This window comes from Culex pipiens, chromosome 1, assembly GCF_016801865.2.
Source record: "Culex pipiens pallens isolate TS chromosome 1, TS_CPP_V2, whole genome shotgun sequence".
Lineage (NCBI taxonomy): Eukaryota > Metazoa > Arthropoda > Insecta > Diptera > Culicidae > Culex > Culex pipiens.
In genome coordinates, this window is record NC_068937.1 from 53,851,688 (window position 1) to 53,875,994 (window position 24,307).

A 24,307-nucleotide genomic window follows, 5' to 3' on the forward strand; every position below is an offset into this window, starting at 1 on the left:
CTAAGAGCAGATTTTCTAATCGATTTGGTGTCTTCGGTAAAGTTGTAGATATTGCATAGAACTCTTCAGAAAGTTACACTCTAAGAAAAAAATAATCATTTTTTAATTCGTCTTTTCACACAAAAATTAATTGCATAAAATGGTTTTTTTCAACAATCTCATTTCTAGATATGTCTTAAACGACAAAAATTTCATATTTTTTTCGACTTTTTATCACGTTTTTCAAAAATTATTTCTTTTTCTAAAAATGACAACGCTGCCAAATGAATTTGAACAACTTCTGCCGTAGTTCAAAAGATGCCATTTATGTCATCTTAAACATATTCAAAACTGAGATTTTTCAAAAATAATTATTTTACGCAATCCAATATTTTGGAAAGTCGATTTAAAAAGGTGGATACTTTTTTAGAGCGTAAAATGTTTTCTGTGTGGAGCCACCAAATCGATTAGAAAATCCTATCCCGAATACAGATTTTTAAATATTTTAATAGCGTTTTTGTACGAACAGCTACCGAAATTGTATGGACGAACTAGTGATGAAAAAATGGTCGTAGAAAAAGTACACACAAAAATTTCATCCAAACCAAAAAAATCAAAAATAATATTTTCCTAAAAATTTGCTTATTTTTTGCAGAGGTGCTCCTCACGGAAAATTGCTCGAAGACATTTAGTCATACCTCCACGTATACACATCTACATAAAAACTACTTAATTAAAGATCAAAATTTATAGATGACCGATTCTTTCGTGACGGGACAACGTTTGTACGCATATGTTTTCAGTTTTTTGCTGATAACTTCAAAATCTGTGGGAAAAGGTACCAATATTTGTACAAATTTGGAAAGTACATTAAATTTCTAATAAGATTCACTCGAGCAAACATTTAAAAAAACAAAGTTTGAGTCAAGTGAGATACAAATGTAGCGTGACGGGACAATATCGTAAAATTGGATCATTTTGATTTTTATACACAAAAGTGAAGAACTCTGCTCTCCTAGTAAGTTTTTGAAAAAACCTTTTTCTACAGTTGTTTCTGAAATAAAAAACGAAGATTTTGCTTCTTGGATCACCCAATTTTGTTGATTTGACAGGTACTTCTTTTCGTGACGGGAGTACGGGACAACGCAGATATTTTGCAAAAGAGGGTTTTGCTCGCGTTGTCCCGACACAAAATGAAGCAATTTTGAAAATCTCTACTGACTAGTCAACTTTAACTAATTTGGGGTCGCTGAGCTCAAATATGACTCCTAGAATACTCCAAAGTATTCAGGGAATGTGCAATCCAAGATGGCGGCCATTATGGCGGTGCTAGAAAATTTGTTTTTTTTTTTCAGATGTGTAACAGGCAATCAACGGGCCAAATTTAACTCATTTGGGGTCGCTGATCTTGAATATGTGCCATAGAATACACCAAAGTACTCAGGGAATATGCAATCTAAGATGGCGGCCAATATGGCGGTGCTAGAAAATTGAATTGCATTCCCTGAGTACTTGTTTATTTATTTGTCACCGTATTCGGCGTTATTCCGCACAGACTGTTCTAAGAACTTTAGAATATTCTAATGCTTATATTCGAGTTCAGCATCCCCAAATTAATTAAATTTGACCTGTTGACTGTCTGTTAAATTTCTGTATAAAAATTTCCAATATTCTAGGTTCGCCATCTTGGCCGCCATCTTGAACTTCAAATTTCCCAAATACTTTGAAGTATTCAAGAGGTCGTATCTGAATTCAGCGTTACCAAATTAGTTAAATTTGACTAGTTGATTGAACTTAAAAATTCTTTTATGGTGGTTTTTCCGTATAGCCGCCATATTAGACGCCATCTTGAATATCTCGCTTCCCTTTGAGACTCAGGAAAATCCACAGGCTAATTGTTTTTGACCAATTTTCGATTTCTAATCAGCATTTTAAAGGATTTTTCGAGTACAAAAAGAATCCAAAATATGATGCAAATCCGATTTCACGAACCTTTGCAAACTAAACAATTGTAATTTTTCGTGACGGGACAACGCTAAAATAAAAAAAAAAATTGGGTTTTGCTGTATTCTAGGTGGGTGGCAACAATCTGGCAAGAGCATAACTGTTTAATTATGATGTTCGATCAATCAAGAGCTAACTAAACATTACCTTAACGACGTTAAATTTACTCAATTAGCTCTTATTAGCATTGAGCCATTGATTTCCAACAAATACGCTCGGCAAGCAAAAATGCATCATCAAAGCATCAATTAACACCTCCGTCCGCGGAAAAGAGGAGCTCGCTTTGGCGCTGCTAATAGATAACAGTTGCAATATATTACCGCACATTAGATAACACCGGCTTCTAAATATTATGAGATGTGATGGCTTTTTCTCCCCCTTCATAATGAGACCTCATCCCAGATGTGTGGGTTTTGAGTTGATATTTTTTTCGAAAAATAAACGAAAAAACCACCAAAGAAAGCGAAAGTGGTCGTCGTTGTCTATTTGAATGCAAATTGAGTTTTGGCTCATCCTGTCCCCGATGGGTAGCAACGATTTGGGAGGAGGAGGACAAAATTTCCGGCTAGTCGAAAAGTTCAAAGTGCTCGAAATCCAATAGAGCCATATCATAGCCTCATAAACTCTCCAAATATTGGCGCGCACAGACGAAGTGTCGTTTGAACCTGCCAAACTGGTCCAGCGAGATCTGACTGAAATTTTTGAAATCCCGAGAAAAAAAAACAGGCACATCAAACACGAATTACAAAACGTTGGCGCTAATGTTGACGAACGTAGGTATATGCAAATTCGAAACGGAATCGGAACTATTTTTTGTTTTGTTTGCCGGTTTAGGGCAGCGAGTTGATCGCAGGCGTGTCTGTTTATTGAAGGAGTGGACATATTGAAGCAAAATAAAATGTAGACCGATTTAGATGCTTCTCGAAACAGTAGCAATTTTTCTTTTTTTCTGAATCACCTTTCATGTTTTTCGTTGATTTTTGTTTAAGAGGCAGTATTTGTAAATATTGCTCGGTTTGTTCTAGAGGTCGTATCGAGGTGCTCCGACTTGGATGAAACTTTCAGCGTTTGTTTGTCTATACATGAGATGAACTCATGCCAAATATGAGCCCTCTACGACAAAGGGAAATCTCATGTATAGACAAAAAAACGCTGAAAGTTTCATTCAAATCGGAGCACCTCGAAACGACCTGTTACACATTGGTGAAAAACTCGCTCTTAATCCCTTCAAATAACCAAAAATCAAAATTATTTAAATTAGATTTTTTGCATGGCCCTAAAAATCATTTTCCCATGATTAAATGAAAAATAAAATTTTCAACATTGATAGCGCAAGGTTTATTATAGTCCAGACTTGATTATCTGAAGGCCTCGGAAAAATTTCACTTCGGATAATCGAAACTTCGGATAGTTAAAACTTCGGATAATCGAATCACGAAAAAAAATTTTTGTCGTTGCCTAATTTTTTATTGTCGAGCTTACGTATGAGCCCTAAACTACGTTAAAGTGATTTAAAACTTTTAAATCCAAGATGGCGGCCAATATGGCGGTGTTGAAATATTGAAAAATGCATTTTATTATTTAATAGGCAATCAACTATTCAAATTTTACTGAAATGAGGTTGCAGAACTCGAATTTGATGTTTAAAACAAGAAAAAGAAAAAAATGTGTTCTTGATTCGATTATCCGAAGTCGCAAACAAACCTTCGGATAATCGAACTTCGGATAATCGAAACTTCGGATAATCGAGGCTTCGGATAATCGAGTCTGGACTGTACCACCAAATAAGTGGGACTAACATATACAGTGGACTCTCTCGTTGTTGATATTGAAGGGACCGTCGAGAGCGGGAGGTATCAAATTAAAGAACGAAAAATCAATGCATGCTTTTTAAAGGGACTGACAAATTTATCGACAGCTGAGCAATATTGATATCGAGAAAATCGACAGCCAGGGAGTCGACAGTACAGTTTAAACAAATCATGGCAATAATAATGAAAAAGCTTCCTCGAATCCGATGCCATCGACAGAATTTGATTTTATGTTAACGCGAACCAAGCGCTTCCATATTCTTGTAGACGGCTCACCAAATTTGGAGGAGACGCATGGTTTCTTAAAAATTGTTCGTTTTTTCATGTTAAATTTTTTTTGCTTTAACATAAAATCAAATTCTTTCGATTGTATTGGATTCGAGGAATCTTTTTCTAAGAGAAACCAAAGAGATATCGAAATTTGCATGACACAGGTTTTGTTTTGTCGTGTAGTAAAATCATCAATTTTAATCAAAAAATTGTTAGAAATTGGCAGAAAATTCAAAATCTATCAAAATATACCGAAATCTGGCAGCGATGAAATGAATAAGGGTCCTGATTTTCGGTTCAAAGATTAGAATTCACTCACTCAACGCCGAGCGAATCTTTGCCGACCGGAGCGCGCGCAACCATTCGCGAGCGAACACCACTTTCTAGCTGTCAACGTCTTGGTCAATCGCTTCACCCATCGAATCAAATACTTCGTGAATTTCTTTGCCTTCTCCGTTCGTCGACCCGAGTCTCAAACGAATATGTTCAGAGAGGAGAGAATCTGACAAAATACCTGCTCACTTGGCCTGCGCTGCCATAGTTTGCCGTAAATTTGTATTTGGCAAGGTGGAAATTGCTTTCAAATGTGTCTTTGATATTGTGTTATCATCGCAACTGCAAAACATTTTTATAAGCAGTTTTATAAATGATCAAAACAAAGCCGATCGCAATCTATTTTGACTCAGCTTTGAGCGACATAACGCTTTCGGTCTCTTTGAGCAATTCGCTGTACTATCCGAATGGAGTGAGAGAGAGCAAAGATAGAGTATTCAGTAGCGATCGGTGTGGAAGTGACAAACGGTAGGAAACGTTCAGAGCAGTTTTTCGTCGCGTCCGATTTGTGATCGCGAGTGAATGGGTCTTTTTGGAGCTATCAGAGCCCTTGAAAATGATTAAACTTTTTTTCTGGCTGACTCTTGAAAAATCTGGCATTCCCAAATTTATTTAGCTACCCGGTAACCCTGTTTGTGACGAAATTATAATTTCTTTGAATTTTTTTTAAGAGATCAGAAAATGTCGCTAAAGTTTTACATCTTCTTTCAATCACTTTACATTATTTTTACGTCAATTTAAAATTACAAGCTAATATGGTGACACGCAGAGAAATGCTGCCAATGCTATGAATTATTTGGATATCCGGGTTTTTTTTAAAAAACGTACCATCCAATTTGATATTTTGTTCGTGGTTCCGAATTTCGATTTTGGGAACTGTTTTTTTCGGTGCAGGGATCAAGTCGCTTCACTCTCTGCTATATTATTTCAAAGTATTATTATGAATTATCAAAATTAAACAAATAAAGCTTATGTTAACTTAGCCGACCTAGGTTAATTCCTGAATCATCTTTAATTTCAACCAAAATCTCCCATCATGGCACACCACTTGACCTACCGAGAGCCTACCGGCAGTGTTGCCAACCTCAAAGTGCAAACGTAATACATCGTTGCCTCATTCAAGCGTTGACTTTACGCGCGAGAAGGCTCAAACTGTTCAAACCATAAGAATCGATGCCTCGGGAGTAAGTAAATGGTCATCCATAAAAAAAACATCATTATCTCAAGATTCATCTCTAAGCCGCGACTCAAGCACATGCTTGCGATGGCCTAGACTCGACATGGTTCGCATTTTCGGACTGTATTGTCCAAGACCTGGTGGACTCTTGGCGGGGAGCTAATCCTTGGCAACTCAACGTTGTCCCGCACAATCAATAACGACAACAGCAACAAAGACTCAAGGAGGGAAGATTATGGTCCATCCATGTCCCACCCGAGAGATGCTGATGAGATGGTGATGCTGCAGAAGAAAGTTACGACAAAGTTATCTCATCGTTGTCATCGAACCAACGACCAGCCACAAGTATTATGAAATATTGGCAAATTTCTTCGACCTCGATTTTAAGCGTGTTCCCAGTGTGATGGCATCGAATTCATACACACTGAGAGCAATATGTCAACACACACAAACACACACGGGTGAAAGGAGTTGTTTGTGGTCAGTTTTGGAAGTCCTCCCGTCGGCGATGCGTGATTTAAAAGGCAAATATTGAAATTTATGGTTAAGAAAATTTGCAAAACCATCCTGCTGTAATACCTGTATCCAAAAGTTCAATCTCCTCGTGCGAAGCTTAGCTGTGAAGATTGTGTCGCACACATGTTTTATGGAGATACAGATGATGGAACAAATGTTTTGAACATGGATACTATTTGAAAAACAAAACAAAAACTGAAGATATTTCTTCAAAATCTAACATTATCGGCTACAACTTGAAAAAAATACTTTTCGATTGCAAATTTGATTTTACATTAAACATAAAGTCAAAAATGTTGTTGAGAAATAAACAGATGCCTTTTTTGTATAAAAAAAATCAGACTAAAATGCAAACTCTTTTTTGCAAACTACAAACCCAATTTTTAGGTCAAACAAGCTAACGATGCACCTTCATCACCCCGAACTCACCTGTCCGCTTCGTCGTGTCTCGCTCAAATGTGTGCCATTTCATAACAATGTGATCGAGCAATACAACAACAAAAACAGGCGGGAAGTATCTCCTAAATCTGCCAACCATCTTCAAACCACCGTGGTCTCAAAGTGGTCCCCCCACGCCCAACTCCTTTTCTTGGGGGTATTTTCTCCAAACTTGTCTCGTCTCGTGGTTTCAAGCTTCTTTGAGCTGTTTAAACAAAGTACGCATCTTTCTCTCCAGCGTGGCCATCACGTTACGTAACGCCGCACATTTTCAATCCCCGCTCTTCAATCAATTTTGCGGCCCGTTATCGATGTCAATAGAAGATGCTGTTTGTGGTTTTGTCTACACGACGCGGTACAACATCAATAGAGGAGCGCTACAAAAGCCTAAACGGCTCAGGATCAACAAAGGAATCTAATTAAGGGTCCAAACACACACACACACACACACACACACCAAATTTGCAATACAAAGCAGTGACGAAATTCGGTGAGTTAGGAACGAACGGTTAGGATTTGGTTAGGGTGGTTACTCGGCGTTACCCTTAGGGTTTTCAATCGATCCCGCGCGCCAAATCGTTGCTAAATGGTAATGTTTCGATTGCAAACAAATTACACGCGCGCGCGACTAATTTCTTTTGGTTAAAATGATTGCAAACAGACAGACAGAGTACAACAGGCACGCGCTTGTCCAGGATGGTACTTCATGAAAGAAAAATGTAGAAAAGCAGTGATTCGATTTTCCACTAGGGTGTCAAGAAAAATTAAAATTTTTGGATAATTTGAAGGGTTACCCCCTGGCTCGACTCTTTAGGCAATAATAAGTAACTGTGTCAATTTTGAGCCAAATCGGTTAAGGTTAAGGGGTCACTTTTTATCGTTGAAGTTTATATGGGTAAAATCGCAAAAATGCATGGGGAAAAACTTTGCTTCAGGATTTTGGCAGCAGGTGGCGCAGGTCTCACCCAAAATGGCTCAAGTGTGAGATTCCTCTAGGAAATTTAATTTCCTACAACTTTGTCGAAGGGTGCAAGAAGATCCGAGGTTATCCTGATGAGTTATTAGCAATGTGATGAAAATAAATTGGGTACTAAGTCAATTTTTATGGACAACGGTAAAAACCATTTCTGATCACTTTTTTTTTAATTTTAATGCAAAAAAAAATAATGAAATGACAACATCTTTTCGATGGATCAACTATGGTCCCCTTGGAACGAGCTGTCAAGTAGGAACTTTTCTGTCAAGAAGGACCGCGAGGTTAATTTTACAATATTGATTTAAAAAACAATTTTAAACTCTTTGTGGTCGTACAAAGGGTCATTGTACTCAGAAAAATAAGCTTTATCGCTGTAAACAATAATATGAGCTATTAAGCTTCATTTTAGGACCCAATTGGCTTATTGAATTTCCTACAAGAATCTCACACTTGGACAATTTTGGGTGAGACCGGCGCCACCTGGCAGCAAAAATACGGAAACAATGTTGTTTTGACATCATCATCATCAGTTAATTTTTGAATCCCTGGCAAAAAAAAAGACAACGTCGACGGAAAGTCTGCAGAGATACTCGAACGATGAGAGCATACTTCAGGTGACGACACGGAGGAATTCAGCTAGATTACAAACCTACTCATATAATATTCGTGACAAGAGAATGTCAACAAATATGGTGAATTCTATTTTCTCAAAATATTAAATAAATTAATCCATCAAGATTTCCGTGATTTTAGAAAAGCATTTTTCCCACCGTGCCTACAGTTTACCGTTCGCACGATAGTCGTGGAGCATCTTCCAGGTATTAAAGTGCGCGCGCTATGTGCAACTCCTCAATGACTCTACTAGCCCACATTTGCGAGTCCGGAGTTTAGTATCTTCGGTACTGTATTGCTGTTATGACGGCACCGTCAATGGCTCGGGTCAACCCGTCAGGTCGGGTACGTGCTGCGAGCCTTCGAGACACTATCGAAAGCCTTCGGGCGGTACCCGTTTTATGTGTGGCATCGCTCATGTTGTGATGTGACCCGATCAGCTTACAACATGTTCATTCCACCAGGTATACGGTCACAGATAAACAAATGTGCACATTGCAGAAATTGCATACGTTTCGATACCTTTTTAGCTAATAATACCGTTTTTACTAAATCATCTATAACTCGGGGAAAACTAACAAAAAACTTTATTTTTACACAAATAAAACCTTGAAACTTGAAAAAACATGTTTGAAGAATCTCTTAAATCTAGCTAACTAAGTTTTGTGTCTTTTTGTCTGTGGTAAAGCCATGACTTCGCACCACGAAAGACCATGCGTCGTATTCGTAGCTTTAACAATGTTCCAATGCGATTTGAGCGTTTATTGCAGTATGAACAATTTTACTAGAATTTGTACGTTAAGATCTGGTCGATAAAACTTTGTACGGTCATATAAGATAAGTGGTGGTCTGTAGTTAATGAAGATGTGATTTACGATCATTTATGATGATTATTATTTCTATTGATCTGCATTTTTTAAATATGCAAAAATTGCAGTGAATGTGTCTATCTGCAAATTTTTAAAGTCTAAAAGTCAATTGTAGATTGCAAAACATCATAGATCAACCATTCACTCGCAGCGACGTGCTCATAAATATTCATCAATTGATGCGCTAATTAGCCACAAAAGCTTAGCGGCTTTTTTTAGGCTTTTCAGTGTTGGCGTGAAAACCACATGGCCCGGAAAAAGGCCACACTCTAAACTGTCAATGCAGCCTCTCTCTCCCCGCCAAATTTTCATTCAAACGAATTTTAATTCACCTTACCCATTCAGTCCTGCGAAACCAAATTTGGCTCATTTTTTTGGTCCACTAGCCGAAGGCTACGCGCCGCCGCGATGACAGCGCGATAGGCGCGCGATGGCGAAATGTCAAGTTTGCGGGTATTTTTGGCCATGCCGAAATCACACGCGTCTTGAGGCGGTGGTCAATATTTGTCCCGGGTGCACGATTATAAAATCCTCGCATCGGCTTTGTTTGCAAATTGGCGGCACACGTACGGATCGATTGTAAGGTCACACCCGAAAATTAACTCGCGCACTTTGGTCAAATATTGCCTTCGATTTGAATTTTGGAATTTGCATTTGCGTTCCATTTGAAAGTCGAATAGCTGTCAGAAATGCAAATGCACCTGCTCGAATTTCTCAACGGATGCGCGAAAATGTCAACAAGCTGCTGGAAAACAACTCCACGCGATGGTCACTCGACTTTTCCCTTTCAACCATGACGCAATGGATAATGAGGCACTCTTCAACGTTCTGCATCGTAATTCATAATTTACTGGCGTTACCTTTAGCTTCTTCGTTAGACTAAACCCCGTTTGACCTCACCGTACGTGAAGAGGTGTAAACATCGAAAATAAACAATAATTAGCTAAAGTTCATGCTTCCCACTTCTTCTTTATTGATCATGTGTAATTTAGCTTCCCTCACTTTCGTTGTCCATTTTGCTCGACCCGACACATCAGCGGAACGTCCGCCAACCGGGTACGATTACTGTGGCGACCTTGCCGCTGGATGACCTCCGTAACGACGCGCTTTCGATACACCATCCAATTTAGATCGGTCAGGTATTGCTTGAACAGCTTCTCCCGGTCCGGGATCGCCAGCTCCAGGTACATCTTGATCCGCTGCCACACGTTCCCGGTGTTCTGGTTCTTCATGAACAACCAGTACCGCGGAATCAACATACACTGCACATGGTTCCGGGCGACGATCGTGCGATCCTCAAACTTCTCCCCAAGCCCAAACACCGATCCACAGCTGAACGATCCCACGTCCAGAAAGATGTGCTCAAGCGACTCATCCGGCTTCAACTCCAGACTGCCGTTCTGATCCTCACAACTTCCCGACCGAACCGCGTTCGCTAGTGATTCCTTCAGATTCGATGGCATCACCGACTCCAAAACTTCCGAATCCCTTCTCTTCGTCAACCGTTCCGCAATTTTCAGCTGAATATTGTTGCCCTCTATCGGCAGCAGGTGAAAGCAGTCCCGCTGGCCACGACGCTTCTTCTTGACCTTCAAACACTGCAGGATCATGCACTGGCCGCTGAGCACAAAATACGCGTACTCGGTGTTAAATCCCGTATCGGCACCGGCAATCTGCTGCTGCGGCTCGTACCGGTTCACCTTGGCCAGGATGCAGCATTCGCGAATCTGTAGACGGAGAAGGTGCAGCAAAAGTCGATTAAACCCAAAAGTAAATCAAAACTAGTCAAGCGTGTAACTCTGACAGGCGGGCAGTGCTGCCAACTAACCTGCTCCTCACTCCAGTGGTCAAAGTACTGGAAGCGCCGGATGGCCTCCTGCATGAGTTCCCATTGCAGCCGCAGCGTTGCCTCCAAAATCCGCACAAAGTCCTCGCGGAACACGCACAGCAGCTCGGTGTCCGCTGACGGGACGGAACATCCACCCCAAACGGCACCGGAAAGGTAAATGAGCGGAAAAACCTACATTACTACGCTGTGGATATGGTGTGTTCTACATTTTTTGTGTGTTGCTATTCTGTTGCGATTCGGAAATCGTTTAAACTTTCTGCTCTGTTTCGGAATTCCGACCAGCTTTACAGTGTCGAATTCAAGTTTTTGCATTACCAAAAATTTGGCAACACTGATAGCTTTTGACGTTAAAAGGATCAAAGTGTACAATTTCCAAGGTGAGGTACTGTCAAATTATGAAAAAAAAAACATTACCAAAATCTTCTACTCCACGGTGCAAACCACATGGCAGAGTTTCATTTGTACCCGGTGTAACCGACTCCACACTTCCTAATTCTTCTTCTAAGCCTGAGGAACAAAATGAAAAACTCCCACCCTTCCCCATTATTTACGGCAAAACTTATTTGGGGCCACCAACAATGACGCGGAACGAAAACTTTCCCCTTTACAAAACCAGTGTGTAGCGATAAAATAACCTAATCTATTAATCATGGTAATGGAAGTTTTGCACTGAATGCCTCCATTTCCTTCCCCTTCCCCACAAGCATCGTTCGGAAGCCACGTGATGGCAACACTGTAAGTCGAATCGCGCGACAAACTGTGTAATTTGAAGGGGAAAGAAAAATCGGCAAATAGAATAGAGTCGCGATATTTTCCCACGCCATATACCAATTTGGACTTCAGGACTCCTATAGGCGGCCAAGCCAAGAAGGAGGTTCCAAAACGTTAAACCACAATCAACGGAACGAGCTGCCGGCACGCGATTCGTCCTGATTGATACAGAATATGTAGGCTCTGCGGCCGCTGAGTGTGGTTTGGAAACGAAATAAAAAAAATCAGTTGTGGAAAAGTTTTAATTGTGCTCATTGGGAATTTGAATTGCAGAGGGGGGAAATGGTTTCACGGGAAATATTTGGTAAAAGATAAAATTGAATCTAAGAATAAGGGGAAATACAGGTCAAATAATGAAAAAAGATCGTATATACGAATTTTTAGCGGTGCCGTCATCTGGGACGAAAATATGAACACTATTATTTCGACACTGGCTGAACCGATTGGATCTCATTCGATTCGTCCTGGAGACCCATAAGTCCATATTAAAATTATAAAGTTTAGTAAAGTACTTCAAAAGCTATGCTAAAATAAATATCGTGATCTCGTTTCTAAATCTCTCTACCTTGTTGAACAACAACAAAAGTGACTTTGCATGCCACTATCTCATCCATTTTTTTGGTTAGTTTACCTTATGGAATTACGATGTTCTTATAGATATGTTTATGAATCAATTTCCCCATTGATCACATATTGCCACAGAAAAATAATCCACAAAATACAACAATTTTCGGTACTCACTCGCCGTGGTGCAGGTCGCGGTCCGCCGACAGTCGTAAAGGAACGCAATTTCTCCAAACATTTCGCCAGGCACGCGGACCCCGCATGGTATGTCAACGTGGCGTTTGTAGACCTGGAAGTTGCTCAACTTGTAGTACATGGGTATGTGCGGAGGACACGCTACGTGTGTTCAAATAATCAATTTCATTTGAGTTTTGCAAGGAAAACTTAGCAAATTAAAAGCTGTTATTTAAAAATCACGTAATTTATGAATGACCCGTTAAACACCAAAAAACCACCTACCGGGTCCCACCACAGCCGGCTGACCGTGATTTCGCCGTTCAGTACAAAGTAAACCGCGTGCGCCTCGTGGCCCTCACGCAGCACCATCCGACCCGGGCCCAGGTACTGATAGCGGGCACAGCTAGCCAGCTCTTCGCGGACCTCCGGCGGAAAGCGCGCCAGACAGTCCAACTTTTCGAAAATGGCACAGAGTTGAGCCCGCTGGGCAGGAGTCCTATCCGCGGCCTCCTGATTCATGATGGCCTTTTCCTGTATTTTAAAAAGGATTTTTACAAAAATCGAGCACTTTTGACAGTTGTCTTATCGAAAACTGATCGATTAGATTACCATAATCGTCAGCAGTCCCTTCCGACCCTTTCTCCGCGTTTTGATGGCAATGTTCCGCCGGGTGTTCTCGCCCAGCTCCTGTTTTGGGAGCTCCGACAGCCAGTAGTTGTTGCACATGACCGTACGGATGAGGCACCGGAAGCGGAACCGCACCATCCGACGACGGCGCAACTTTTCCTCCTGTCAATTTAGTTTATTTTTGGTGATGTTGAAAAATAAAAGATGGTTTATCGAATAATTACATCGGCTTTCCTTTTGGAAGACATTTTTCAGATTTTAGAGTTTCAAATTTCTTGCAAATAAAATTCAAAATTCTTCGTATTCAGCCCAGTGTGAAAGCTTTCTCTCTTCGTCTACACGAGCTTTTTTCTCTCCGAGAGCAAAAAAGAGCTTCCAAAACCGACCGCTTGGGCAGCGCTACCGAAGACTCCTCGGTTGACACAACTTGACTGACAAGGCGCCTCCTTCGATTTCCGTTTTTAAACTGTCAAGCACGTGCTCGTTCTTTTCTTCACGCGCACATTCTCAAACTCCTGTCCAATGTCCTCCACGATTGCGGACCAATCCGTGCTAACCGAGTGTCATCTGGAAGCGCTAAAGCGGGAGTTGGGCTTCCGCGAACGGATCGCTACCTTCCTTGTCCAAACAGACCTCGTCGGTCACGTGCAGCAAGTTTGCGCCGAATTCCACCGGCAATACTTGGCGGAACACAGTGACCGGGATCTTCTGCTGAAACCGGTGATCGTGCGGTTGCCCTTCCGTTACGAATCGCTGGCCAAGTTTGGTAAGAACACCAGCGAACTTCTTGATGTTATAAAACTAACCATAATTCCCTATAGATCTAACTCTCCTTAAGACAATCATCGAGGAACCGATCTACTTTGAGCAGGCCCTCCAGGAGGTGGTCCTCTCCGTCGTAAACGCTCACTTTGCCCAGCTGGAACCGGCGGAACAGCAGCAACAACAACAACAGCCCTCGCCTGCGATCACTGTCCGGTTGCAGCAAATCTACTGCCGGGTTCAGTTGCAGCTTCCCCCGCGCGAGTGCTACCTCTTCCGAGCGCAACCCCAAAACGTCAACACCGGACTGACCGTGTTCCGGTGCGTGGTGCAGGGCTACAGCTCGCTGCAGAAGTACATGTGAGTAATTACTTCCGTTTGCGGTTTATTAAACTCACGCTCATTGTTACTATTGTACCTTGGAGTTTGAACACATTGTTAATGATTCCTATTTTCGTGAACGCTTTTCACGATTTTTGGAACTCTTATTTCTGCGTGTATTGATTACTTTTAAGGTCGTAGAAGGTGTCATTCACTTTTAGGGCAATGACTGTCAATGGTGGTTCTGAATTCAGGGTCCAGAAATAGAAAATTGAAATGAAAAAAAAATATCACTATATGTAAAATACTTTTACATACAACCACTTTTTGATTGAAACATTCTGAATCAAGATTTGAATGTTTTTCTAAAACAAACATGGCCGCCAAATGGCCGATCTAGAATGATACCTTAATGGACTATTGGATTCGAATGGTAGAAATGACAGTTCTTTACCATTAAATTTGAACAATTTGTTCGTGATTCCTAATTTCATGAACATTTGTTCACGATTTTCGGAACCCTTTTTTCTCCGTGTATGTTTTGGTTAACAAGAGAAATATCCTAAAACAAATCTTAATTCAGCCTCCACTCCGTTTGGGTTTGCCCGGACTATCCCGCCGCCCACCACGCCATCACCGGCGAGATCCGGCGGGCTCCCAAGTGCGAAGAGTGCGGCAACGAAACGGTCCTGCAGGAGAACCTACGGATCCGCACCGTCGGCGACTACTTCTCGGTGCGTGCCTTTTCCGCCGACGCCTTTCGGACACCGGTACAGGTGGGCCGGATCCATCAGAGCATTTCCGTCCGGCTGGCGGACGATCTGTGCGTTCCGGTGCGGTTGGGCCACGAGTACGTCATCACGGGGGTGTTCAACCCGCCGAATCTGCTGTTTAGCGCGTGGGCTATCGAGGAAGTTTAGGAGGAACAGGGATGGAGTTTCCGGTCGGGTTGATGTGCGATCCGGAAGAGCTGGGAGAGACCAGCGAGGACACTGATACGTTGAGGGGACAAGTTTCGAAGGGAGAGAGAGGTTTGGAATCGAATACGTCCGATGAGCTGTTTAGTCAGGAGGAGGAAATTTCGGATAATACCGTTTACGTTGGATCTGTGCTTGAAGAGGAAGGTTTATTGATCGAGGCATCCCAACCGAACGCCTGGGTTCCAACGCCAGTAAACTCGGAAACGCAAGCACCGCAGGATGTAATTCAGCCGACGATGGTCTTTGAACAACCTAAAGCTACCCAGCAGTGGTCCTTTTCCCAACTCGATCGTACCCAAAACACAAACCGAGAGCTAACCTTTTCCCAGATTGATCGAACCCAAAACACAACCCATGACCCGACCCAAACTACGGATGCTACCACGGAACTTCCAGGCGAATCCGATCAGCAGTTCTCTCAAACCTCAATCCCACTCATCCAGGAAGTTTCCGAGATTCCAGCTTCGATCCGCAACCTGTATAACTCAATAACCGAACAATACAGTGACTACTGCTTCTCGTACACACTCGCAGCCCAGCTGTGTCCGGAACTCTTCCCCATGAACACCCACACCGCGCTAAAGTTCGGCCTAGTCCTCAGCATAGCCTCGATCCACAAGTCATCCCCCGTCCCACCGTTCCACGTGATCGCCATCGGAGCGGACACATCCGCGTCGAACCTCCTGATGACCGCCATCGGCCAGCTGGCCCGTCGGTACGTGATCGGTGCCGCCGATCCCATTGCCGGCGGTCGCGTCCTCGAAGAGTCGAGCTTCGTCGAGTGTGGCGCCACAACGTTGGCCCGGACCGGCGTATGCTACATCGGCGACTGGGCGATGCAGAAGCCGGCCAACGCCACGCGGATTCTGCGCGAGATCGAGTCCGGTCGGGTGATCATCGAGAACCACGCGATCGCGTACCCGCTGGAGTGCGCCATCTGGACCTGCTGGAACTACAGCCGCCGGACGAAGCAGGACTTGAGCACCATGGTGGCGTTCTTGAAGTGAGGGTCTTGGGAATCTTGCAGCTGTCAAAAAACATAACCTTTAAAATAACTTTTCAGCAACTTCGGCGTCCCGATCGTACTGCCGGAGCAAACCGCGGACGCGGAGATCGACTTTCTGCTAGAGCAGTCTCTGCGAGACTACGACGAGTTGGTCGAAGATCGAGATCCGCTGGTTCCAGAGGAAGATGTGCGCCAGTTTTTCGCAATGCTCTACTTCCAGTCAGTGGTGATTCCGACGGAGATCATCCAACTGCTAGAAGAGTACGGCGCCAGGACGCGAGTTAGGGTTCCAGGTGGGATTATTGTGGCAGAACGTATTTAAGCTTTAAACAAACTTCATTTTCTTTTCTAGAAGCCCTTTCACAATCATCGCTCCAGGCTCTGTCCAAGCTGACGGAAGCCCACACGAGACTCTGTTTCCGGAAGGAAGCTACCCGTTTGGATGCCCTCGTCGCAATCATGACCTGCGAGCGCTTCATTCATTCCACATTCTCCTACCCAGGTAATGTAGCCCCGCTAGCCGATTCCCTCGAGTCGATGGATGATCTTGAACAGTATCTGCAAAACTTTGACACTTGGTTGGGAGATTTTCTCAACAATACGACGATTTTGTAGTTTTTAAAATAATTTAATTGTGAATAAGTTACTAATTGTACAGAACAGGTTAAATATAATCTACCATTCCCTTGATCAGCTCGAGCATATCTCTGGCCGCAGTTTCGATCCCCGACGGTGGAAGCAGAAATCCATGCGTTCCCGTATCCGGCAACTCTACCGTGTAGCTATACTTGATACCGGCCTCAAACCGGGCGAACTGCGTCGATGTTCCGGAACTCACGTACGACATTTCGTGCTGGCTGTCCACTTGGTACGCCGCAAGACTTCCGGAACCTCGCAGCGTTTCCACCGCTACGGTTGCCATCTCGTGCACGTTGCTGAACTGTTCGTCATTCGTTGGGGAACGTTTCTCACCCGGATAGCTGATCGTCTGGCCGTACGAGTGCAACGACACGAATATCTGGATGTTCCGACGACTGTTTTGAAGAAACTTTGACAGCGCCTTCGCTTCCGGCTCGGAAAACGCTCTGTATCCTGCGTAGTGCTCACTGCAAGCGGACCTGGAGACTCCCTCCTCGTTCCAGCGGTAGTCCCAGTTCCGGTTGAGATCCGTGCCGATGCAGTGCTGGTCGGAGTTGACCGAAAGCGAGCTGTGCGACTGGAGCCAGCTCAACCTGAAGTAAGAAAAAAGCGTGAGACTCCGGATATCAGAATACGGTGTGAAAGACACTCACGCTGAATTCAGAATCCCCGGAACATGAGCTTCGCTGTGTCTGGAGCGTGTCTTGCGCCACATCCGATCGTACTCGTGACTGTACTCGTACCCGTCCGGATTCAGCACCGGCAGAATGTACCAATCCATTGCCTTCATGTTCTCTAGCTCGGTATCTGCAAGTAAACGAAGACATAACCTCACTATTTGAAACTGTCAAATCTCCAAAACAAAACGTAAACAAAGCACTTACCATTACTCGCAACCATCTTCGTCAGCGTGTCCAGAATCCAGGTGGCCACGCTCGGCCCAATCCATTCCCTGCCATGCGCCCCAGCCTCAACGAATATCGCACTGCGTTGTCCGCGCTTCTTCACCTTCTTCTTCCGCTTCCCCTTGACGTTGTCCGTGTCCTCCTTGGACCGCTTCCCATCAAACGCAACCTTCACCACCGTAAGCGGACGCCCCTCGAAGCTTCTTCCGATGTGGATCAGCTCCACGTTCCGCGGAAACTTGCGCCCCAGATAGTTCATAAACTTGACGATGTCACCGTACCGATGGTACCGGTACCACGTCAACGGATGTCCGGTCAGCACCTCCACCTCGATCTGCTCGCGTCGCGTCATCTTGGGGTTCTCGTACAGGATCGCCTGCCCAAGGTTCCGGATAACCACCTCCTTTGCGATATCTTCATCCTGCAGATAATCCGCTAGCGGTTCCAGCATGTGCGGAGGTACCAGGATGTCGTTGGCTCCCCTCAAGCTTGGTCCCTTCCACCACTGCAGCTTGATGCCTTCCGGCGAGAATCGGTAGTCCACGAGGTAGCGAACGTTCTCCGGGCTCTTTGGATATACGCGCCACAGTTGATACCCGCTGTAGGACACTTTGGTCGGTTTCGTTATGTGAGTGTTTGATGGGATTTGGGTTGTTGTCTTTGGAGTTCGGGTTGTCGTGAAAACGTGCTGAGCGATCACGTTTATCCAGGTTGATGGTTTCTGCAGCGGATCCGACGCTGGTAGGAACGGAATCAGTGGCTTGGGGGTCGTCGGATCAGTGGCAGGAGCTTCCGTTGTAGCACCTCCGAAAAGGTTCGGAAACCAACCAGGTTTGGGTTCAGCAGTGCTTGTCACCTCCACCGGCTGTATCGGAGCCTGAGTGTTCGGTGCATCGTCCCACGGTAACCAAGGATTGAAGAAATCCCATGGCATCATGTACTGGAACCAATCACTGTTATCCTCTTCTTGCGGAGGAACGTTCGGCTCCGATGCTGGTATCTGAATCTCTGGCTCTTCGTTGATTTCGTTGTACATGTACGGCGGGTAGTAATACCACGGATTCTGCTTCTCGGTCGATTCATGTACTCGCTCGAGTTGCGTTTGTTCTCCGGGATCCGTACTCCGTGTTGGTCGTTTCTTCAGGTCCAGTATCCGTGGCGTAGTGCTACGCGACTCATCGTAGTCGTCGTACTCTACCGTAGTTCTCGGCGCGAATCCCAACGATCGCACGAAGCGTCCAATCGTCGAAAATATCCCCGTTAAGAATCCACCTCCACCACCCGTATCTTCTGCACTGTCATAATCATCCCCCTCTTCATCACTATACTCTTCGAAGCTCCCTGGTTGCTTCTGTCGTTTTACCTTCACCGGTTTCCTATTCGCCAGCACATCGTTCTTCTCGTCCTCGTAGTCATAGTCCTTGTCATTCACAACCACTCCCGCTAGGTTCCCGACCGCTTCTTCACTACCCGCGTACTCATCACTTTCCTCACCCTCCGCACTGTCCTCCTCTTCCTCATCCTCATAACTCGTATTCGCGAACCCTCCGTAGTAATCCCCTCCCTCTTCCGACCCACTCTCCTCACTGCTCCTATCCTTATCGTCAACGTTCGGCTGCAACGGCAACAGCGGAATCGTTGCCGGTGTCGCCGGCGAATACTCGCTCGTCACGTGAATGTTTGTCGTCAGCTTGTTCTTGTCCCCAACGCCTCCCAGCGGAATTCCCGCGATGGTCACCCGCTTCGTGTCCGACTGATACTGCTTGGACGTGATCGGGAAGTGCGTCGTGCCGTCGGCGACGGAATCCCGCTTGATCTTCTTGCCTTTCTTGGTGTTGGCTTTGCGGTTCATGTCCTCGTCTTCGATCGAAATGTACTCCGTGCTGACCATCGCATCCTGCATGTAGTTGTACACACTTTCCAGTACACCTCCGATGGTCGCCATGACGGGGTGTTCTACGTAGACTACGGGTCGGAAAGGTTTCTTCTTGGGCTTTGCTCGTTGTAATAGCTTGTTGGCTACTTTCGGGGGTTTCGTATGTGGCTTTGTTTGTGGTGTTGTCTTCAATGTGGTTTTTAGTGTTGTTGCTGGTGCTTTCTTTGTTTTAGCTTTTAGTTTAGACTTCTTGGTTGCGGTTTTTGGTAGTGGAGTCGTGGTGATGGCTTGTAGTGGTGTCAACGTGCAGTTGATAGCAAAGTATTTCCGCAGCAGTTCCAGAGTTTCTTTCGTTAGTTTTGTTTGGTTTGTTGCTGGCAGTGGTTTAGTTTTGGGTTTCTTGAGTTGCTTCACTGGGCGAACTGTACTTGTCGGGATGTAATAGTCCCCTTTGTACATCGGCGTTGTATTGTTCAGCGTGTTCAAGATGGGTGTCATGTCATCTGCGTAGTTGATGGTATTCTCCGTTGGTGTTGTTGAAGTGGTTGTAGTCCTGAAGATGGACGGCATATATGTTTTGTTCTTGCCCCACAGCAGGTCGACGTATCCTTCGGGGTCATTCCCCACTAAGTACTGATAGTACTGAAGTGGGTTCGTAAAGTTATCCTTCGTTATGAGGTCACTCTTCGTCACCTCGTGTACACTTGCGTCCGTTGGACTCAACAGCTTGATCTTGTCCACCTCAATCCGGTCGAGCTTTTGGTTGTTCACATACACCGCGTTCAGTGCTGAATTCTTCCCAAGTACTACACACAACACTACCAGTGGTAAGTAACCACTCTCATCCATTTTCCTAACCGAGACACCACCGGAATAACCCCGAACCGATCGATCCGAACACTACGCGCAGACTAACCTTGATTTCTTCAGCACTCATCCAAGCAACTCAACGATCAACCAAAAGCGACATCTGCACCTCAACAACAGCCATCACGAAACGCAATGAACCATTTCGCGATTATCCCGTCCAAGTAGGCACTGGCGCACAGGTAAGTTACGCACGAAACGGTTGACGAGCTTTCTGGTAGTAGAACCGAGCAGGCGCTCTGTGACAATGGAAGAAGCGACCGCACATGTGAACTTGGATGCGCTCCAGTTCCAACGCAGTGCAGTCATGATACCATCTCATCGCAAGATAATGGCGCGCAGCCAAGTTCAGGGGGTTCCTTCTGCTGACAATCGCAAATTACCTTGCGTACAGAGAGTACAGGGCATTAGTTCGAGCACGACCGAAAGTAACAGTTTGTTTTTCCAGAACAGTAAAAGTTTGTTTTTGCCTCGTTAAGGCAAATTAAGTAAAAGTTGTTCAATTCAGCTATAATTCACCGAACAGCGCACCGTTTTTCGAGAAAGTGTCTCAAAACAACCACGACACGTGCGCAGATTCGCCTCAAAAGTAACGGAATTTAAGCTGTCTAAACTATTAATTGTTCATCTACTGGCCGTCTGATCTTCGTACAAGTATTTGCCAACCTCCTTCCTTACTGCATGCGGTCTAATAGCGGGATGATACATATTTAGGGCACTTTTAAAGGCCAAACCACACAGAAGGTTCGGTCAGAATAAAGCAATTAAACTTGGCAGCGGTCGCGTGTGTGGTGCGCGCGGGTGGACGCGATAAATAATTGTGTCTCTATTGCTAATCGCGAGACAGCCACAGACAAGGAGATCTGGGTTTCGTGAACGACGTGCATCTACCAAGCATCAAAAGTATTCGAAAGTAGGAAAATTGGCAGAACGCAAGCTAATCTGGAATGTGTAAAATTAGTTTCTCTCAAAAGTTTTGACAATTAAATTGATTAAATAGTGCAAATCAGCGAATTTGATGGAATTAGGACCGAGTCCTTAACCGTCCAAACATACAAGAATTTCGAATTTAAAGTATTTTTTTTCTCCTAAACGAAACTAGTGGGTCTCGTGGTATTTTTTTCTCCTACACATTTTTATTAAGGTGGTCTAAATTTAACCACGGAAACTCATAAGCCTTTGAAGTTTGTTTGGGAACAATTCCCCACAAACTCCGGAATGGATTTTACTTACAAGTATTATTTGATTTGGAACAAACTTTGAGAAGGCTTTTCCAATGACCAAAGAAACATTTATGGCGCGAAAATCCGTATAATTTGAGGGAATTTTCTGATCGCATTGGTGCCTTCGGTAAAGTTGTAGGTATTGGTGAGTACTATTCAAAAATGAAAAATAAAATAGGAACACAGGTAATTTAGTCTAATTTATGGTTAAAAAAGATACATTTTTGATTCGTTTTTACGCATTGTCTATCTTTTTCCACCTCTGATTTATGCTTTTTTTCAACTTTCAAAATCGTACAATAAGCTGCCTTACATAGAATAAAAATTGAAAAAATTAGGTTATATGGGTCATACCATCTCCGATTCTGCCCAAATTTGGCAGAGCTGTTGAGACTATCAAAACATGCAAAAATCCCGAATTTCATCCAAATCGGACCACCCCTCCCATTTTTGTACCCTCCCAAAAAATCGACTTTTTGGCGATTTTTGAGCGAAACCCCTATCTTCAAACGGCGATAACTCAGGAACCACAAATCTTAGGGGGTCGGTCTTAGACTGAATTTTGAAGGAAATTGGACGTAGAATCCATTGCTGTGATCAAAATTTAGATTAAAATATGTTTTCTACCTGTATTGCGCAATTGAAAACTTTAAATGGCCGTATCGCAAAACAGCCCTATTTATTTTTTGAATTTGACCTCACCATCGTATTTCCCGTCCGATTTTACATAAGAATCACTTATCGACAGAAAGGAATATGTTTCGTTCCAGAGATATCGAATTTTAAAGTTTTGAGTATTTGAGATTACCTAAATTAGCTACACTCGCCGCCTCTGCTAGAAGCACTAAGTCGTGCTGATGAATAATTACTACCTGGTGTTCTGTAAGATGAATTATTTTTATAATTTTATACGATTTTGAGATAATCAATACCTTGAACAATCTATTTTTTGTTTAAGGAATATTTATTGGGTAATTTTCAATGCACTGATCTTCATGATCTCAGTGTCATTAAACCATATTAAGTAAAATTTAAACTTTGAATATTTATTTGCAAATGCTACAGAGTTTTTACAATACAATTAAAAAAAATCTATTTTTTTATATTTTTCCTTATTCCTCATTTCTTCCCACTTTATCAAATTATTTCTTTTATTTGAAGTGAGAACAATGTAGAGCTGGCTGTGGTAGATGAAATAACTCTCATGGGGTCTAGAGCTATTGCCATGTGCGGTAGCGAAATAGTGCCATTCAGCAAAAACCCCAAAATCTGCCTTACGGTTTGAAAGGTTGATCATATTAAACCGATTTTTATATTGTGAGCCAGTTTCATCTGAATAATTGATGATTTTTTTCAATTCTGCTACATGTGGACAGCAGCTTTATCGTCTTTCAAGATTTCTAAATGATTGACAAACAAAAAAAAAGATTATTGTTCGGACGGTGTCGAAATCAACACAACTGAATTTTACATTTTTCAGTTTTATACTTTCCAGAAATCCTCCTCCTTAATCATGCTTCACGAGAGTTTTATTCATGTTAATTCAAAATTTTTAACACGATAATGTATCGTACACTTTTTCTTAAGTGTTACTTACAAGATCAATTGCAATTTCCTGCTAGCTCTGCGGGAATTCCATTCTTGGGCTATCCATTGGGCTAGCACACAAATTCACTGTATACTATTTTTTAATTTAAGATTATACAGCAGTTTCCTACAGTGGTGTACATTCAATATTTGCCTATTTTGCTAATGATTATTTGGGATGAAATCTTATTTCAATAAAAGCAGGTAGCAGTTATTGATCAGCACGACTTAGTGCTTCTAGCAGAGGCGGCGAGTGTAGCTAATTTAGGTAATCTCAAATACTCAAAACTTTAAAATTCGATATCTCTGGAACGAAACATATTCCTTTCTGTCGATAAGTGATTCTTATGTAAAATCGGACGGGGAATACGATGGTGAGGTCAAATTCAAAAAATAAATAGGGCTGTTTTGAGATACGGCCATTTAAAGTTTTCAATTGCGCAATACAGGTAGAAAACATATTTTAATCTAAATTTTGATCACAGAAATGGATTCTACGTCCAATTTCCTTCAAAATTGAGTCTAAGACCGACCCTCTAAGATGTGTGGTTCCTGAGTTATCGTCGTTTGAAGATAGGGGTTTCGCTCAAAAATCGCCAAAAAGTCGATTTTTTGGGAGGGTACAAAAATGGAGGGGGTGGTCCGATTTGGATGAAATTCGGGATTTTTGCATGTTTTGATAGTCTCAACAGCTCTGCCAAATTTGAGCAGAATCGGAAATGTTAATTTTCAAATTTGCATTTTTTCTTGCACACTTCAGGTGGAATGACCCTTATTCTAAGTTTCATCCAATTAGAGCCTTTTTTTCAAAAACTCAGAACATTCAGGGTGGTTACAATTTTTCCAAAATCAAATCCGCGAAAACCGCGCCGAACATTTTTTTTGGCAAAATTTCTAAGAAAAGCAAGTATTTTAAGACCTTTTCAGATTTTAAATTCAACACTGCTTTTAACGAACAAGCTAGAAAAAAAAATTATTCATTTCGAAAAAAAAAATCTTCATAAACTGTATTTAACCATAACTCGCAAATCGCGTAAAATCCCACTTTGAAAGTTTCAGACTTGTTAGAATATGATCTGATCTTTCACATGATCTCAGTTTTAGAGAGGGCTCTTGCGAGCAAAAAAAGTACTCGATTGCCAAAACATAAAATAATAAAAAAAATTCA

General features: G+C 42.9%; 4 protein-coding genes across 4 annotated transcripts; 2 read left to right on the plus strand and 2 right to left on the minus strand.

Annotated features, from left to right (window-relative positions):
- Positions 1-9,929: 9,929 nt before the first annotated feature.
- LOC120412485 (cyclic nucleotide-binding domain-containing protein 2-like) lies at positions 9,930-13,366 on the minus strand. Its single transcript, XM_039572981.2, has 6 exons — positions 13,198-13,366; positions 12,956-13,135; positions 12,629-12,877; positions 12,347-12,458; positions 10,814-10,947; positions 9,930-10,712 (listed from the first exon to the last, which is right to left on the minus strand). The coding sequence occupies exons 1-6, from the start codon at positions 13,219-13,221 to the stop codon at positions 9,984-9,986; spliced, it is 1,428 nt and encodes a 475-aa protein (XP_039428915.1). The 5' UTR covers positions 13,222-13,366; the 3' UTR covers positions 9,930-9,983.
- Positions 13,367-13,449: 83 nt separating this feature from the next.
- On the plus strand, positions 13,450-14,976 carry LOC120412501 (uncharacterized). Its single transcript, XM_039573004.2, has 3 exons — positions 13,450-13,739; positions 13,795-14,095; positions 14,640-14,976. Exons 1-3 carry the CDS (start codon positions 13,496-13,498, stop codon positions 14,974-14,976), a joined length of 882 nt encoding a protein of 293 aa, XP_039428938.1. The 5' UTR covers positions 13,450-13,495.
- Positions 14,977-14,987: 11 nt separating this feature from the next.
- LOC120412477 (minichromosome maintenance domain-containing protein 2) lies at positions 14,988-16,732 on the plus strand. Its single transcript, XM_039572969.2, has 3 exons — positions 14,988-16,039; positions 16,100-16,335; positions 16,395-16,732. Exons 1-3 carry the CDS (start codon positions 14,988-14,990, stop codon positions 16,655-16,657), a joined length of 1,551 nt encoding a protein of 516 aa, XP_039428903.1. The 3' UTR covers positions 16,658-16,732.
- LOC120412470 (uncharacterized) lies at positions 16,707-21,900 on the minus strand. Its single transcript, XM_039572957.2, has 3 exons — positions 17,566-21,900; positions 17,335-17,488; positions 16,707-17,274 (listed from the first exon to the last, which is right to left on the minus strand). Exons 1-3 carry the CDS (start codon positions 20,309-20,311, stop codon positions 16,707-16,709), a joined length of 3,468 nt encoding a protein of 1,155 aa, XP_039428891.1. The 5' UTR covers positions 20,312-21,900.
- Between the last annotated feature and the right edge of the window lie 2,407 nt (positions 21,901-24,307).